This window comes from Pempheris klunzingeri, chromosome 13 (assembly GCF_042242105.1).
Source record: "Pempheris klunzingeri isolate RE-2024b chromosome 13, fPemKlu1.hap1, whole genome shotgun sequence".
In the NCBI taxonomy this organism is placed as follows: Eukaryota; Metazoa; Chordata; class Actinopteri; order Acropomatiformes; family Pempheridae; genus Pempheris; species Pempheris klunzingeri.
The window spans coordinates 5,190,441-5,210,152 of NC_092024.1; the positions used below are offsets into that span (position 1 = coordinate 5,190,441).

The 19,712-nt window shown below is 43.8% G+C and overlaps 1 protein-coding gene across 1 annotated transcript in view; it reads left to right on the plus strand.

The window, feature by feature from the left end:
* The window catches only part of LOC139211915 (protein phosphatase 1 regulatory subunit 37), a 58,559-nt gene extending 41,444 nt beyond the window's left edge, over positions 1–17,115 (plus strand). The window contains exon 11 of the mRNA XM_070842337.1: positions 16,957–17,115. Within this exon, the coding sequence (XP_070698438.1) occupies positions 16,957–17,115 (159 nt within the window). The remainder of the gene's footprint in view (positions 1–16,956) is intronic.
* Positions 17,116–19,712: the final 2,597 nt, after the last annotated feature.

The following is a 19,712-nucleotide window of genomic DNA, read 5'->3' on the forward strand; positions in this document are numbered from 1 at the left end:
GCTAGATGCTCCACATGGGTATTAAAGGAGAGTCTGGTATCCAACCAGAGCCCAAAGTATTTATAATATTCCACAATTTTAATGTCTGAGTCCTGAAGGGTTCAGATATGGGCAATGGGCTGAATAAGATTTAATGAGAGAGATCTGAAATGTCAAATCAAAAAAATCAAAAGCAGATCTGATTAAGGGAGGGGCCAGTGGCATATAAAATAGTGTCATCTGCATAAAAATGTATATTACAATTTGGAATGGCAGAGATCATATTATCTATAAATATGGTTAAAAAAGAGAACCAATTCAATTCAATTCAATTCAATTCAATTTATTTGTATAGCCCAATATCACAACAGAGTGTCTCATAGTGCTTTACAATGTTCACTGAAATAAACAAGTGTAAGCGAACAAACAATCAATCAACTAAGGATGGGCCCTTGAGGTACACCTATGCTAACGTCACAAGGGCTTGACTTGGAACCACAAGAAACTACCTATCAGAGATGATCATGAAGCCGTTTAACAGATTGCTCGTCTAATCCAGTCAAATAAAGTTTTTCCAGCAGGCTACCGGGTCTATAAAAAGTGCAGCACAGTGTTAGTGATTATCCAAGGCTTCAATAGTATTATTAAGTACACATCTAAAATATACTCACCCTCAGATTTGTGAGGGTTTTAGACTGACTAGCTGTGTGTATACCTCTCCACGGCTAACTGGTCTAAAGGAAAATATTTTGGCTGGGTAGAGAATATCTGGTGTGGAACCTGCAGATAGGCAGCCAGCACTTAGGGAAGCAGTAGTTCACTGACTGGTAAAGATATTACCTGATGAAATAAAATGAAATGATGATAAAAGACCTCATACATATCTAATTGTTTGTTATGATTTGATTAATAAAGCAGATTTTAGCGGGGAGCAAAGAGGGGGAATTGTTTTTCTAGGATTTAATAATTTTAGAGAATTCACTTAGATTTCCATTAGAATTTGCAAGTGAGGACAAGTAGTAGTCAGATTTGGATTTCCTGATAAGATACAGTTTTTTTTTTCGCTGCCGCCTAAAATTCTGCCAGACAATCACAAGATTAGTAGTTTTGGCTGTCTTCCAAGCAGCATCTCTGACAATAAGAGCCTCAGAGATGTTTTGTGAGATACAGGGATTAGAGGGTTGTTTTATAAATCATCTAAAAAATTTAGCTCATTACTTCCAGGGCAGATGTACAAAACAATATATTCATAGCTCTTTGAAAGACTGATAGCAGCAACTTGACAGGCTGGTAAAGAGTCTCTGACATAGATCAATACACCACCTCCTTTAGATTTTAGCCATTCAAGGTTATTTCCAAGTCTTGGACTCTCTGAATAGGCCAGGTTTCAATAAGAACTAAAATATCAGGGCAGCATTCATACCAGGGTATGAACAAAGTCCATTTTTGGTAGAAGGCTCCTAATATTTAGGTGTAGTAGCCTAAGGCCTTGCCTTAATTTAAAATCATGCAGAGAAGTCATTTCAGCGGAGTGGTTGTGTAAGGGATGAGCGTACTCTCAGGAGACAGAGTATTGGCCTTTACAAGATTATTTAAAACAGAACCTCTTGGTCTAGAATGCAAGCGAGACAGGCAAGCAGCAAAATCAATCAATCAATCAATCTTTATTTATATAGCGCCAATTCATAACGGTGTTATCTCAAGACTCTTTACATAAAGAGCAGGTCTAGACCAAACTCTTTAATTAGAGAGAGACCCAACGATTCAGGAATTCAACATTAAGGATTCAAGAATCCCCACATGAGCATCATCAGATATTAGATTAGGACACAGTGGCAGGAAGAACTCCCCTTTAACAGGAAGAAACCTCGAACAGACCCAGGCTCAATGTGGATGGCTTTCTGTCAGGGTCCATGTTGGGTGGAGGTTGGACAGAGAGAGAGAGACAGAGAGAGAGAGAAAACAGCAACCAACATACTAACAGCGACTATAGCACGGACAATAGGAGTGTGACTAATAAATTAGCACTATGGTAACATTGAAAAACATGACGAGTGGCTGACGATCCTAAGCGGTGATTCATGAAGCCAGAGAACCACAGCAGGAGAACCAGGACCAGGATCCACAGGAACCTGAGAGATGAGAGAAGAACAGAAAACATGCAACGTTCCCAGAAAAGATTAAAATGATCTATTAAAATAAGTCTGCTGGGACTGGAGCCATGTATGCAGACTGAGAGGTGCAGCATCGGGCTCAGACCAGAGGTATAAAAACTTTAACCAAGTTAAAAAGAAGAGTTGCTGTTGTTCAGATTGTTGACGCCTAATGCCATTCGTACCTAAGTGTATCACACAAACTGATGTAGTGGGATGCTTATCCAGCAGGCTGGGGATTTTATCAGCTACATCACTGACTGTTACTCTGGCAGAACAAGAGGGTTTCACTGACTTTGCACCAAAATTCCTTATTATGGAATCCCAGGTTATCGGCATTGAGTTGGAGAAACTGAAGCAAGTGGAGCAGCAGCGATGGATGGATGGATGGATGGATGGATGGATGTTGACCGTGTTCTCCACCTTAAGTGGGTTCAAACTGAATTTGTATGAATCTTCTGGACAGTTTGTGTCGATTCGACCCAAACAGCCAGCTGCACAGATGGTTGCACTAAGCTTGCTAGAAACAGACACACTGACTGTGTGTGTGTGTGTGTGTGTGTGTGTGTGTGTTGAGGACCACCAGGTCTTTGTGTCATTTCCCTCAAACAACAATGAGAAAGTCTTTGTGGCCCTACATGGAAAGTCAATAGGATTCATCCTCTGGGGCCATGAATATTTGTCCAAAATGGTAGAACAATACTTGATGAGACACTAGTGTGCATCAAAGTGGAAAACACTCACAGAGCCATGTCAGTAAAAACACAAGTGTTCAGCTTGTTGTCTTGTTCGTGCACACTTCACAAATTCCGCCTCAACATTTCAAGACTTTAGATTTAAAGAAAGAAAGAGAGTAGTCGTCAATATCAACACTCGGTTTAAAAAAAAAAAAAGATGGAGTGTAATCTCCTGCAGACAGAACAGCCAAACAGCGTTTTACCTGAGCTGATTTAAAGAGAAGAAAAGTTCTAAAGTGTGAAGCTCAATTAGGCAGAATTAAAGCGGTGCTGGCTTGGGAGAGCATGGCCAGGGGTCTCTGCGGTGGTCTCTCCAGATAATCAGCAGCCCAGGGCCCTCCATAATCACACGGAGGAGTGTAAGCTTTCACACACCGCTGCTAAAGAGAGGGATTAGAAAGTGACACAGGCTGGTAAATACAGGCTGGGATGGTGTGCGCACCGGCAGGAGGGGCAATGGAAGGTCAGAGAGTAGCCGAATGTCGCCGGAGCAGTCGTCTGTTTATTGGAAAGAAACTAAACTATAAAAAATACCAAATTGAAAGCGTCGTTAGGAAAAGTTGGGGGACTTTTGATTGCAAAGCCAGACGTTGGAACGTTCCCATGCAGTGCTAAAAATGACTACAGAAGAGACGTCTTAGGTAGCATGATTGTGAAATTGACTTTGAAACAGGAAATTCAGCAGCACTAAAGTCACTGATTTCACCTGCTCCTTTCCACCTACGGAGCAGTATTTGCAAGTAGGATCGAAAGGGGATTACCAGCTGCCTTGGGGCCGCAGTCTGTTGTTTCCTTGTATCCAAGACCAGACCTGCGACCCCAAACCTGGGCCAAATCCAAACTATATTCGCATACTACTAGTTTCATTTGCTTAAAGGCTAAGGCTGATGTTATTTCATGTTTAGTGTGTGAATGCTGTGTGGCTTGTTGTCTGCAGTCCGTTGTGTCCAACAGCTGCTTAAATAAGACACAGTCATTTTCTAAAAAATAAAATAATATTTAACAAATTATATTTTGTATATATATATATATACACACACACACACACACACACAAACTATAATACACACATATACATACATATATATATATACATCCTGAATATTTCTCAGCCCTTTAAGCACATTTGACAACAACTGGGCCACAAGCTAAGCTGCTGTGGATCATTTTTTTTATATAGAAATTCTTCAACCAAACTGCAAAAAACCAGAGCAATTCAACAAAAGACAAAGCCCCCACCAAAATCAGCCTGTAATGCTAATGAAAAGCTGATTGAATTGGTTGGCTCACATGAGATATCAGATCTACACAAATACACTGACAAGAGTAAAAGTCATTTGCTGCAAGTGTGTGTGTGTGTGTGTGTGTGTGTGTTTATGCATACTGAGTCACAGGGATATTTGATGTTTTCCTCACACACCACTTCTGAAGCGTCTCATGTTCGGCCTCCCGTTTTCATGCCCATGACTCTAATTTTGACACTTTATTTATTCATTCTTTAGCATTTCTCTCCCGGTGAACCTCGATATAATTATCAAATCACAACTTCTCAGATGTGTTGATATTGTAATTACCAAAAATCACCCCCAACCTGTACAGGAAGAAGACTGCAAGCGTAGCTGGGTAACAACGCATGTGTATGTTAAAACAGAGAACGGCGCCACCCCCCCACCACCCTTTAAACACCAGCCGCCGTTCGAATGAATACTTGGGCTCTAGGATAGTGCACCTATTATTTGTGTGGTTTTGAAAACCATGTTGAATTCTGTGCGCTGTACCCGATGTTACACCACAAAATTAGAACCGAACAAGATGGAAAATATCACAGAAATATTAGAAAAGTGGCAGCTTTCATACCTTAGGATTACAGAATTTATAACATAACAATCAAGTTGAAATATGTCATGTAGTTGCATTGAGTTTACAGTCACGGGTTTATCTCTTATTTAAAGATCACCCAGCTGGATTCATTCTAATAGATTTCTTTTTTTTTTTTTTTTTGTTGTGCTGAACCCCCCTGTATTGTCAAAACTTCACAGTCAAACGCCTTAAATACGACGTAGCTTTGTTTCTCACTGATGAACATGAAAACATATTCTCTCATCTAACACACACAGACACACACACACACACACACGTCTCACACATTTGGTATACAACAGTGACATCTTCAGTCGGAGGGATGGAAGCCTGCAGACGGAGCGGAGGACGGACGAGCTTGGAGGAGGAACAATAGAGAGGCATCTTGACGCCGCTCTGTGTGTCTGTCCGTGAGGAAATGCTGGTAATTGCTGCCATTTATGGAAAAGGAAAAAGGGTTCAGTGAATGTGCTCAAAGTGCATTCATTAACATTCACTCAGCGTTATTCCACCTCCACTGACTAACAGTCAGCGCTCCCATTGTTGTACAGCACGGACTGTTTAAGGCTCCTGCTGTAGGAAAGCAGCTGATCCTCATTTCAGACTCCTTTAGTTTCCTTATTTTTTTTTTTTTACGTTTTTGTACATTTACACAACCTTTTTTTTTTTTTTAATTTTATCTTTATTCATTTTTCTGTGTGAGTGTATTCAGTTTTACACCACAGTTAATTTACATGAATACATGTCAACACACTGGACAGCTCTGACTGTCAAATGTCTTACAACAGATCATCCCACATCCAGCATTTATGTCTGGATACTGACTCTGAGAAAGGATATGATGTGTGTGTGTGTGTGTGTGTGTGTGTGTGTGTGTGTGTGTGATATACATAACACATCTTCCAAACATCTACAGTTTTATCATTTAAATGCAGGGACTATGTGCACGCAGACACACACGTATTATATTTTCTTATTTACAGGCTTAGAGGATATTTAACGATTTGGAAGTTCGGTTTCTTTTGTGAACTGAAAAAAAAAAAAAGGCTTTCAAAGGAAAACATATCCTTCAAAATAAGGCACTGAAAAAAAAGTTTTGGTTTGATATTGGTGCTGAAACTCAACAAATTATTTCACACGACTGCTTCCACACACAGTAAATATGGTTTATTTATGAGTTATTAATAGATGGTAAGTAAGAGTTATTCATGTATTTGTTGATGGCTGTCTTTCCCCATATGAAGCCTATAAATGTATATATATTTCTAATTTGTAATTATTATTATAAACTCATATTTCTAAAGTTTTAAACCAGCCTCTGAATAATTTGTTAATAAACGCTGTATAACACACTTCTTCATATCTGTAACCATAATGTTGATGCCTTTCTACCCCAGTTATGGCTTCATAGGAGGAGCTTTAATCACTGACAAACACGTGAATAAACTCAGGCTGTGTAAAATGGTCACTCTACTGTGGTATAAAGTGCATCCATGGAAATATCAAATAGACGTCAAAATAAAGTGTTCTCCCCTCACCTGTGGCCTGCCGGGCACAGAACCTCCACACTGGCCTTGCACTCCTCTTTGGAGTTGCTCGGGACACTTTAATTAAGCTTTTATTATCTTGCTGGCAAATCTTTTTTTTTTTTTTTAACTTTTCACTCTGAGAAAGCAGTGTTTATTAGTTTATTCTTTTTTTCATAGAATTAAATCTAAAAATCGTGGATATTTTTGTGTATTGTGAATATTTGGCAGTTAGTGTGTTCAGTTTTTCCCCCATCAAGACAAAACCTTTTTCTTCATTTATTGTTTTGTACATTTTGGTGATTTAATATGTACAAATTATCTCTGTGTAAATTAATATTTAATTTTAACTTTCCCACCCCGACAAGAGGCAAAATTCAGGGAAAGGCAAATCCTGGAATTCATTGGGAATGTAATATATGTGAGTCAGTAAACGTGTTGGCTGCACAGTTTTATGAGGAAACACTGAGCCGGGGACAAAAATTAATAACTTACACACCTCCAAATTTAAAGCACTTGCATTGCTGATCAGCCTCAACAATATGACTTTAAAAAAACACACAATACACCACTCGCATAACACTTGAAACTGGCATCTGAGATGTCATTTACATATATTAGCATATAAAGTAATTGGCACAGATGCCAAGGAAGCAGCCGCAAACAGATTAATTGTCATCGAGCAGTCGTGGTGACATAGTTAAAAATGAGCTCCTTTTAAGGCACCAATTATCAGAGAATTTCCAAAGTAACCTTTTTTCATCAGCAACTCCCTTCCCCACCGTTGTCATCTCTAACACACATACACACACACACACACACACAGTGGAAGACAGACATGTAATATGCATAGTATCAGCATCCTAAACGTATAAATATTGTAAATAGCTGTCTGTCGTCTTTCAAGTTGTGCCTTTGAAATGAGGCCGCGCTGCATCCCGCTCTGAAAATGAGCACATGTGCCTTTGTTTAGCCTGAGACGAGAACAAACGGTAAATTCTCACACACGCTCATTGTGAGAATCCGTAATGAATTTTCACAGATAGAAATAAGAGTGCCTCTGCTGGGGCGCCCATATGCTGTTTTCTTCTCTTTTCTCTTTTTTTATGAGCACATTGTGAGGCTCCGCGAGCCCTGGTTTAGGCGCAGGTATGGTTAAGCCCTGCGTGCGTGTGTGTGTGTGTGTAAATGTTGAATCTGAACCTGCGCATTCACTTTTGACATCTCCTTCCCTTCGCATTGCTTCATCTCTTTGCGCTGATTTTTGAAATAAGACTTTTTTTTTTCAGCGTGTACTGAAGACACGCCGTCCTGCGTGAGCTTTAGTGTGACCTCCTGAGCCTCCACAGTCCTCCTGAGCCAGGCTCACAGACTGGAGCCCAAGCTCCTGTCCTCCCCGCTGATAAGAAACGGGCAGTGGCTCCATTTGTACCGCTGTCTTCAGGAATGCAGAGCTAACAAATGAGCTGGTTTACACCGCCCGCACCTCAGAGAGCCTTTAAACGCTTGTTCCCGGCAGCACCGTGCAGCCATCTTAACTAATGCTGAGACAAGGGAGAGAGAGAGAGAGACGGAGAGAAGAGATGGAGGTAGAGGGAGAGACATGGCAGGGGGGGAGAGGGAGAGGGAGAGGGGGGCTCCTGCGTAGAAACACTGGGAGAAGACGAAGGAGCAGAGTTTTCAGTTTTCAAATCACAACCTTCCCAAACGTGCTGCTGTTGGAGCAGACGTTAGGCAGAGCTGCAGACAGAGTGGAGAGCTTCACCGGACCAGGTGTGTTGGTCAGAGTCACTTCAATGGCACGATCCATGATTGACATCATTTTTGAAAAGTATTACCGTCACTAACGGTGCACATTTGAAAGTCAGCAGGTAGTTCTGCTTCACTAACAGCGTGAAATAAAAACCCACGTGGTACTATCAGGGTATTAGCTGTCTTCTGCTGCCACCTTGTCTGTCTGTCTGCTTTCTTTAATTTCATCAGTGTGTCCTTGCTTTTTTTTTTTTTTGGACATTTACTCAAGTAGTGAACTTTAAGCTGCCGGCACTTGACTTCAGTATTTCTGTTTTCACAACATGTCTGACAGCTTTAGTTACGATTTACTCTGCAGAGTAAAATCACACGCTGAAGATCATCCAGTAAAACGCGACGAGGGCTCGTAGATCGACCTGCGGCGCCGTACGTAAAGCAGTTCACGTTAGTCTCACCATGACTAGATACTTACATTAAAATGCCGCCCTTATGACAATCCGTCAGTAATGATTATCTAGTTAATTATATGCATGTTGGCTGGGGTCAAAACTGCTACAAGAAAAAAAAAAAGTTTTTCCTTTAATGAAAGCACTAACATGATATTCATTGATATATATTTTGATATACACTGATGAACACACACAAACACTCACCAGAGCGCCACATTTGCTGCTGATGACAACAGTCCTCCCAAAATGATCTACTTCCTCCTGTTCATTCGCTGAAAACTACCGAGAGCAGCAGTTTGATCACCGAACCTTCTTTAAACATGAAACTACATATTTGTGAGGTATTTTTTTTAAAGATTTTCATCCTCAGGCTTTGGAGCAACATGGAGTAACACCAGGCTGATACTAGATAACTCTGACTTCCTGTCACAGGGTACATGTCTGTGATTTGGGAACCGTTTAGTTGCATTTAGTTTCCTCTTATTTTCTAATCATCTCCCGACCCCCAAGTTGGTAAGTGCTGCTATAAAAAAAAAAAAAAAGAGCTGCAGTAAAACAGGCATTTACTCTGCTTCTGATTGGTTGGTTGACACACAAAAAGCAGATTTTCTATCCGTATCTAATCCGTCTATCGCTGAAAGTGATCATTTATGTGAAGACACCTGAAACTGAAGGTGGTTGGAAAGTGGTGGATTAGTCTTCAATGGCAGTTTGGGGAAACAATGAAGCTCTCCTTTTTTAAAACGTCCCGGACATCAGACTGGTCGCACACTTCTTTGTTCCCTGAGCACCAGCACTTTCAGTACTGGCCATCAAAGATGTCTGTCAGCGCTGGTGGAAATGGTATAATAATAATAGAAAACACACACACACACACACACCAACCAGGTAAATGGAGCCCTTGACACTCACATTAAATTTATGACATGACAGAAGATGGAAGAGAATGTGAAGAAAGAAGTAATTGTGTGGTGACAAGAAAGGAGTTCCCCCTGGCACCGAGTCGGGAAACAAGAGTTTGTTTGGATTTCTAGGACTGACAGACAGTGTAGAAGTGTGTGTGTGTGTGTGTGTGTGTGTTGTCAATTTGAACTTGTATCCTATACTGATGTTGCAGAAGCAGCCATTAAAATCGTGTGTGTGTGTGTGTGTGTGTGTGTGTGTGTGTGTGTGCTCCCATGTGTGTTTATATTCCTTAATGACTTTCTAATTCGGGGCCAGCAGGAACCTGCCTTTATCTCTATTAGTTTAGTAGCCGCGCAAACAAAGAGAGTCTGTGGCCGTGGCACTGAGCCAGAGGAAGACTCAGCCGTAAAAGCACTTGTCCATCTGCGTCTCCTCCTCCTCCTCCTCCTCCTCCTCCTCCTCCTTTCTGGGTGTGAAACTGTCCTCCTCTTTGTTGGTAAAGGGAAAAAAAAAACTTCTTGATTCCAGACTCAGCAGTTCGTTTACTCAATCTAGAGGTATTGATTGTTCCGCTTGACGATCAAGTGCAAAAAAAAAAAAAAAAAAAAATGTTGTGTGGATGAGGGGGGTGGGGTGGGGGGGTTGTGTTTGTGAAATCAGTAAATGAGTTTTTGGTCGCTGAAAGTCTGGCACCTCTATTCCATGTAGTAACAAAAGATATTAAGGCATGACGTTCCCATGAGGTGTGCAGCGATTTTACACATGGAAATATACAAGAGGGAACCAGCTACTAAATCTGCTCACAATCTAATGTCATTAACAGCAAGTCAAAACTTTGAAGAAAATAGGAGAACGCGGAACACCGGGGGTATAAACGTTGACTAGACTGGCGTCAAAGATGCAAAGCTGATGTGTTCTTTAGGATGTAAGGGCGAAATGTGTGAATGACACCGACAGGCCAAATGAGTCGAGTGGAATTCAGCTGGATGGTGATAAATGGAATTCAAGATTAAAAGTAGTTCTTTGGACACAATATGGTAAAGAATAATAAACTTGAAATGCAAATGAAAAAACAGAGAAGATCAGAGATACTGACTCTACACTCAGACTCACCGAGCGCCCAGATGGGACAGTCCTGACCTGGACACCAGTTTGACACAACGATCTTAATTCAAGCTCCACTTATGAGCTTTTATTTATTTAATTTATTGTATTTTATTGTGTCTAAGTTTCTGTTCAATTTTGTATTTTAATATTTTGTATTGTTGTGACGACCTCTGTACCGCACTCTGGCACAACAATTTCCTCCGGGATAAATAAAGTCATTCTTATTCTTATTCTTATCAAAACGAGCTCTGACCTCTCGTGCTTTACTCAGGTCACATATGTTTCCTTTAGCCAAAGCACCCCGGACCTTTCCATGGGGGGGTGGGGGCAGCTTGTTCTTCGTGTCGGCCTCATTACATGGCATATGCTCCTCAACCACTACCACAGCCGCTTGCTATATGTTGCCCGTGTGGTTGATTTGAGCCAGAGCGCTGCCAAAGCAGTCCCTTGTGGCTGTGGAGACGGGCTGGGGACAAACCGACGCTTAATCCTGGGCTCTGACGGACGGACAGCAGGGAAGACGTGCTCTCCCCACTGCATGGGTGCATGCATGTGTGCGGGCGAAAAGAGAAAGTCCACCAACATGTCAGGAGGACGGCCTGGCCGGGTTTCTCTTCTCGTCTCTGAGACGAGGAGCAGTGGACACCAGACACCCTCCTCCTCCTCCTCCTCCTCCACTGCTCCTCTCTCCTCGGCACATGCAGGTCAAACGATATGGATGTGGCCCCTATACTAAGACAAGCAGAAAGGTTTGGCGTGGACTGACACAAATCAACAGTCCGGGCTTTGCTTGTGTGCTGATGTGTTGTGGTCATCACCCACTGGCTCGTAGCAGCATTCCTGCATGTACTGCCAGGACAGGACGTGAGCGTAGACATCAGCTGTAACCCAGCTCAGTGTTGTATCCTCTGTGTGTTTGTGCAGTATGCTCACAGACACCCAGCAGCGTGTGTGTGTGTGTGTTCCTGAATCTCCTCTGATCCCTTTGGCTCCTGGCACTGACATCCCTCTTTTTCTCCGTCCAGAAGGCAGTGGCTGTGAACTCTGACCCCTCACCCCCTAACACCACCACCACCACCACCATCAACACACTCCCACACCCACACAGACACACACACATGCAAACCTCTTCCACAAGCAGAAGGTTGCATTACTGTTCTCCACATGCCTTCCTCTCACCCATACACCCCCCCCCACACACACACACATCCTCCTCCCACTACCACCTCACCTACCCCCGGTGTTGGCAAAGGCATCTGTGTGTGTGTGTGTGTGTGTGTGTGTGTGTCAGGCGGGCTGCTGCGTGGTGAGCGTGCCCTCTGTCATTCACGCAGAGCAGCCCTGTCCAACTGTCACTTCCTGACAGGCCGATAATCAATCTCTTTATTAACTGCTCTGCTGCAGACCGCCGCCACTGAGGGGAGGAGGGTAGGAGGGAGGGAGGGTGGCTGGGGGTGGAGGGTGGTGGGAGGGGGTGAACAGAAAGGAGGGAAGGAGGAGGAAAAAGAGTTGAGGTGATGTTTTGTTAAAAGAAAGCTTCAGTTTGAAGACAGCTGAGATGGTTTCAAAAACTTTTATTTTGGAAGGATAAATCGGTCTTAATGACAAACAAATCTGCTGGCCCTAACATGGGGGCTGGGACCCCCTCTTTTTTTCTTTTGCCTCAGCTTTCTCTTGTTCTAAAAATGATTTATATTAAAACGATTTGAGATTGGTTCATGGTTCATGACACACCAGCCAAAAAGGTTGGCCATGTATGGTCGATGTTGCCAGGGGAACGTTTTTCTCAATGATTTTTGTGATTTAGTTAAGTTGAATTACAGCCATCTTCAGTCAATCTTTATCAATCTTTCTTTATATAGCGCCAATTCATAACAAACATTATCTCAAGACGCTTTCCACAAAGAGCAGGTCTAGATCAAACTCTTTAATTAAGAGAGAGACCTGGAAATTCCATTATTCAGAATTCAGGATTCAAGAAATGATATTTTATAACTAGGTTTGGGAACAATGACCATGTCTCAGTTCCTAATCATTTCCACACCTACGTTTCTCAGCTCATCATATCAGTTTCTTTCCCCCTTGACTCAGTGTTCACATGATTTGTGACAAACTTGCATCGCGATCACTCACCTCTATCGTGGAACAGGAGCTGTTTCTCAACCCTTCAGACAGCGATCCCTTCAAAGATCAGCTAACTCCTGAAGTTTCAGAGTCTCCTCCATCTCCTAACATCTCAACTTTTCAGCGTCCCAGGTTGTGCTCAGCCGTCTACATTCCACAGCACTCGCGGCTTTCATCGCGACTACTCCAGCACTGTCAGACCTTTGCCCAGCAACATCAGGGGAAGATCTTGGCGTTCAAGAGATGTCGCTCACTCCAGACGCTTCTCTCTGACCCGCTTGAGATCCAGGCACTCAAACGATCGGCGAAGCCTCCACGACCCAAAAACACCTCGCCAACATTCCAACCAACTCCAAATGTCTCCCAGTGGACTGTCGCTCACCTGAAGCAATCACTCAATCAGTGCAACATTCCTTTTCACCGCTCCGACTTCCATCAAAACAACACTCTCCCTCTCCATGCATCTCGAACCCTTCCAGGTTCCCAGCGCTGTGTCCGCGGCAACGTCGGTGATGTCACAACGCCCTCCACATCAGCCCTCCTGTTGTTAAAGGACCATCACATTATCTAGATATGATGCAGTTTGTGCGGAGGCTCACCCTGGTTTCGGCCCAGCACCAGTTCATTATCCGAGCCTTTCATACCCCAGGTCACAAAAACTGATTAAATGTCTCGCTTCTCATTCCAGAAATTGGCACCAGCTACCAACCTTTGTCCGGCCCCAGTCCCACTATTTTCAGCCACCATCTTCAACCAACTCCACAGCTAGATCGATTGGTCAACGCTTCCCAAGATGCAATCATCAACAGTGTTGCGCCCTCATGCTCTCATCCTACCTGAACATGGAATTTCATGGCATGGAACTGCTTCAAGGCCTTCCACGCCACACATGGCCTTTCATTCCCTGCGCTCAACGTACTGACCCTCACCAGCTTTATCACGTTCACCCATTCAATTCTCAGTATTAAATCTACACTAGTGGAATCAACTTCTTTGTAAAACTGTCCTCAGGTGCACCACGTCCATCCTTGCCTCACAACCACATCAGCATGTTAATCAAAGGCTTCGTAAGGCTGATCGGCATCCTGCACCAAAGCGTTTGCCCCTCACATCGGACTTCCTCTCCTGCTGCATCAGAACTCTCCACACAGGATATTTGTCTCCTTTCATGGACAAAGTCCAAAAATCCATGTTCCTTTGGTTTCCTGCACTGCTCTGAGGTCACCACTTCAACCTTCGACTATGAACCATCTCGTCACGCATCTGTCAGATATTTCAATTGATTCCTCACACTCATCTTCCACCTTAAACGCAGCAAGACTAACCACTCAGGTGCACCTCAACCCATCTACCTGTTTCAGTTCAACTCTTATCTTAGTCCACACAAACCCATACAAGACTACCTAAGACTAGCCAGTCAAGCTTCCCCCCCAAGATCCTCTGTTTATCCCAGAAATGGGTGAAGTAGCTACACGATTCTGGTTCCAACACCACTTTCGCCAAATATCATTCCAGTCCAGAATATCTCCTGAGCTTTATTCTGGGCATTCATTTCACATCAGAGCTGCATCAACCGCCTCTAGGCAGGGAGTTCCAGACCACATCTCATCATCCACATCAAAATCCTTGGTTGCTGGTCTTCTTCAGCATATCTCACCTGCATCTGCAATGACCTGATCGCCATCTGAAACACTCACATGCATTTCACCATCTGAAAAAAGTTTTTTGGGGGATCTTAGCTACCAGATGGTAGAATGGACAGCTCCCCCACCCAGAGTCTCAATGCCCTGGTTCTTTCCTGTCTTCATGTTGCCAGCCGACACAATTCATCTACGAATTTCGTCCAACAGACCACGACTTTGAGGACATCCAACCCTCACCCGTTCATTCCTTCATCCCTCCCCCAGACCCTCCATCCATCCTACCCACTTCAACTCAGCTCTGCTTCCTCAATATTAAATAAACCTTTCGAAATCAACAACTTTATTGGCAGGGCCTTTGTTCGTGAATCCCAATCCACCAAGAACCAATGGCAAGAAAAACTCCTTTAACAGGAAGCAACCTCAAACAGAACCCAGCTCAGAGGGGGTTCTGCTTTTAACCATAATAATAATAATCATGGGTGGCAGTGGCTCAGAGGTAGAGCGGGTCGTCCATCAATCGGCAGTTCAGCACTTTGGGTAGTCAAATGACTAGAAAAGTGCCATACAAATACAGACAAGTTACCAATAATAGCAACTATATAACCAATATGACTAATAATGAACCATCTACACAGCTGTGTTGAGTTTTGTTGCCATTCTTCTGGCCCTGGCACAGGAAGCTGACAACACTCTGATTGGGTCGGTTGTTGTTAAACACACATCTCATGGTCTGTTACACAGTACACCAGGTCCATTTGAATTGCCAAACAAATGGGAGGTTGTGGTGCTGATGCAGACCTTTGAAAACAGGCTATAGTTTGTGGGCCGTGAAACTAAAACAATGAGCTGAAAGAAGCTCAACAGAGCTGCACAGTTTGGTGATAATTCCCCCATCACTCTGCACAGTCATTTGCTCAGTTATTGATATAAAAGTATTTATTACGACAGCTTTGAAGTGAAATATGTGTATCAATCCTCAGGTCCACTCAGGGAAAGAACCTTTCCAATTTTAATGACCATAAATGCATATTTTCCAACTTGCAGGTCTTGTCGTCATAATCCATTTCCATGTGTTTAAAACGACAAAGCAGAGAGTGATGACAGAGGCTGTTGGCCAGACCTGCTGCTGCTGCTGCTGTTGCTTTTAGGGATGCTGGGCCTTCCTGACAGCACCACAGCCGCCATCACAGCCATAATTTATGAGGCGGGAAAGTGCATCAGTGATTCTGGTGACCAGCAGCTTGCCAGGAGAAGGCACATCGCCTGTCTTCTGCTCTGTCCTTTATCCCCCACTCCTTCATTTGTTTCCTCTGTCACTTCTTCTCTCCTCCTCTCGTCCTCCTCCTCACAGTCTGAGAATAACTGGAAGTCCACATACAACCTTAACGCACATTCTGCAAACTCTGCAAACTGTCCAGATACGTTGTGGAAGATGTAGGAAATCATAAACTAAGCATGCTGATACCATAGTGGATACCATAGTTTTTCCCTGCCCTGCCTGTCCTCACAACAACAAGCTATCTGAACAATCATCTGACCAGACTGCAAACGGCAAATTTGTGGACATTCATGCTCCCCTGAAGATGAATTGAATGATTTTAGTGATTCCATGACGTGTCCTCTAGTGCCACCATCAGGTCAAAATTTCTACAATAACACAGGAAATATAAAAATATAATGGGCAGGCTGCCGTGGAACTGATGCACATCTATTCTCTTCAGAGGACGAGCCCTTTCCACATTAGACACTGTGTGAACTTCAAGTGCCACCTTAAGGACAACACGTTAGTTTTGCTCACAAGATGATTTCTAATGTAATGAGCTGCATGCTCCCAGTGGGATGGCCCGTTTTCATTTGAATTAAACAGTGACCTTTCCTAAGGACAACACCAGGGTCCTATTGTCATAGTTTATCCATCCTTTCATTACTAGCAATAATTACACTTCAAGTTAATCAACTTAATCAAGTTCACTCTGGGAACAAGCATTAATTTCATCACATTTAGTGGGTCACAGTGGAAGGACCGCCTCAGCAGTATGCGGAATGCCTCACAGCATCCAGTGACCGGTGTTACAACCATACATTTGTCTTTGCTCACCGAGTTTGACTTTCGTGATGTGTTCAATGGTGACACAGCCCAAGTGGAAACATGGTAAAAAGAAAGAGGAATGATCTTGTTGGTGCCGTCAGATGAGGAAGCGAAATCCCTTCTGGTCCTAACGGATGGAGAGGGGTCCAATGTGTAGTCTGTCATGTCTCTCAGCGAAGTCACAGCAGGAGTGTGTAGCCATGTGATCACCTCATCTGACACAGTGACCACGTCAAAATGCAAAGATATGATATCATCCAATCCTCGAATGACAACTGTTGTTCCCTGACCTGTTTCTGTCGAAATCAAATCAAATCAAATCAAATCAACTTTATTGACCAAGTTTGAGCAGGCAAACAGGGAATTTGACTTGGTGAAACTTGACTCTCTATGTACAGTAATAAACAATATAGAACTCTTTTGTCAACGGTATATACAATGGAGGTAGAATGTAGAAATGACTAAAAGGAGCTATACAATTACAGACCATTTACCGAAAAGGAAATCCTGTTTATTTTCCATCATGTGTATATTTGGAATGGTTCCTCCTCAGGCTTTTTCGAACACTTTGCCCTCTACAAGCCTCTCTTGAAGATGTTAATGGTTGTGTTTTTGTGTGTGTTATCAACAGGATGAGTTTTTGATGGAGACACAGACGAGGCTCAAGTTGGAGATCACCCAGCGCTGCCTCACCAATTCTGACGCCAGCCGCCCCCACCTCGCCTCAGAAGCCTGTGAAATGTTACCCTCTGAGGCAGATGGACAAGCTGACAGCATGACAATAGTCTGAGCTAGCGAGCAGAGACACACAGCACACAGAGGAGGAAAAATGAACCTTGTTCAGATCACCTTTGAAAGAACTCATGGATTCAGTCACACAGACGCCGCGTCCCAGTGTCCCAAACCCAAACAACTGACTAGCAGATATATGGGAATAATAATTCTTTTGCAAATAATGATAACCATAAAACTCCAAATCTGGGTGATAAAGGGGAGTAGAGCTCCCTAATGAAACGCCGGCCTCCCTGCTGCTTTCCGCCTAATGTTGCCGCGAGCCGCTCGCCACTTTCCATAAAGCAATTTTGCAAACCCACTTCAAACGTGAATCACCTAGAAATGAAGAGAACTGCCCTCCACATCCCCCCACCCCTCTAAACTCTTCAACCATCAGCCCCTCCCCGTCCCACGACACTCACTAGAGCTGTGCGTGTGTGTTCTGTGTCGCAAATCCCTGTTTGCTTGTGCTCCATCATCACTTAATGTTCACAGTGATGCATTGACACTCCACAGAGGAGTGTGTGTGCGTGTGTGTGTGTGTGTGTGTAGGGATGTAGCATCATTACTCTGACATTGGTAGCAGCCATAGACTCAGCCAAGTTCCATCTCCATTAATCAGATGAGAAGAGCAGACTGTTTAGCAGCAATACAATGTGAAGCAGTTGAGCAGTGCAGAGAGCTCCAGTAAATAAGGGCGTGGGGGTGTCGGTCTGTCACCAGGTCTCCACACAATGCTGTAAAGGCAGAGCAGGCTGGGGTGTCAGCAGCAGCCGAGCCCACACCTACAGGAAGAGCTTTATGGACCGTTCATGTAGTAAACGTCATGGACGACACCAAGTTGAAGAGAACAAGAGGACACTTCAACACAGCTGTGCACCGTCGCTGTTATGTATGATGTCATATGTCATATCATACACTGCATTGCCTTCATTCATTTTCAGTCATATGTCTGTGTAGATTCATTTCTGTATACATACATAAGAATGGAAGTGTGGCCAGATTATATCAGGAACTAAAAGTACAGCATTATTGTTATGTTAAAAACACGAACCCCAAGTTTTCCTTCAGATATAAATCGACAAATGTGAATGCAGCATTAAAGTTTGGCATCTAGACTCCGACCTCATCATTCCCCACAGGGATACACCGAGTTCAGCAAAGAGCGACGATAAGAACTGTGGAACAAAACAGTTCCAACACTAAAAAAAAAACTCACGAGGACAGCCTCAAGAGTGACATCATGTCTACACAGGAGGCGTCGTGTGCGCGGAGCCGCAGTTTCAGTCGTTCGACTGACGATGCATTCAGGGACAGAAGCAAAACAAAAGTTATTCACTGATTTGTTCGCACATGTTCAAATGAGCCGCATTGCTTGTACACAGCCATTTTCGCACCAGATGTGGTAACTTCACGGGCTGAATTGACAGTAAGTGAGTGTCCTGCTGACAGACATGCTGCAGTCAGATGTGGAGCTCCTGCTCTGCGGGCGGCAAACTGAGCTGTGAGCAAACAAAGTCGACCTCTGTGCTGTGATCACTTTCATCACTCTCATGACTAACACATCAGCAGCAACCCAGCCCACATACACACCCCTTGTGAAAAATCCAGTGATTGACAGATGAGATCAGACAAGTGGATTTAGCAGGGGAGACCCCCCCCCCCTCCCCCACACCACCACACACAAGCCACACAGATGACTCTACTGCGTCAGAGCCAGAGTGAAAGGTGGGTGTCAATTTTTTTCTGTTTATGTGTGTGTGTGTGTGTGTGTGTAAGCAGACAGTAGCATGTGGCAACTCCCCCCACCTCCCTAAAACCCAACTTCACCTGATGTTTCAGCCCCTTGTCTTCATCCACCCCTACCTCCACCTCTTCCTTGACCTCCTCCATCATAACCCATGTGGGCATGGCCGCCTCCCAACCTCCCGTTCCTCCAGCCAAAGTGACACCAGGACTGGTTTCAAGTCCAAACACAAGCCCCACCCCCCCCACCCCCAACAACCCTCCCTGAAGCCTGAGCGATCTGAACCTGATCCAGTGTTGATGGCAGAGGCAGAGGAGGCAGATGCCCGGGCAGTGGGAGTAATGCAGCGTCCATGACAGGACCGGGCCTACTTCATCATAGTTAGGGAGGACTGAGGGCAAGGCATGAATATCAGCACACACACTCACACACACACACACACACTACAACCCTCACCCTCATATAGAAATGTTTTTACCTGGTGTATGGAAAGAAATCGAACAGAACGAAGTGTCCACTGTCCTTTGTTTTCTGTATTCACCTAAATCTCTTTATGTGAGTGCAAACGTGAGCTTTAACCCAGCAGCTCTCTGATTGAAACTCCTGAGTACTCAAGTGAAGGTGTTGTTACCTCACGATCATCTCTTCAAAGAAATCACTGAGGAAAAACACTGGTGTCACTCACTGAGAGAGGACAGGGGAGATGTTTGTTTTCCTCCCAGGCTGACGTCCATTCTTACCTCCGAGCTCAGGCCTGTACCTGCCAGCAGAGGAACACAGGTGTTGTGGCTTTGCATTATTTCTGGGGCAATTTGGCTATCAGCGATAATTAGGATCCAAGGATCCAAGATGGCGCCGTGAGAGTG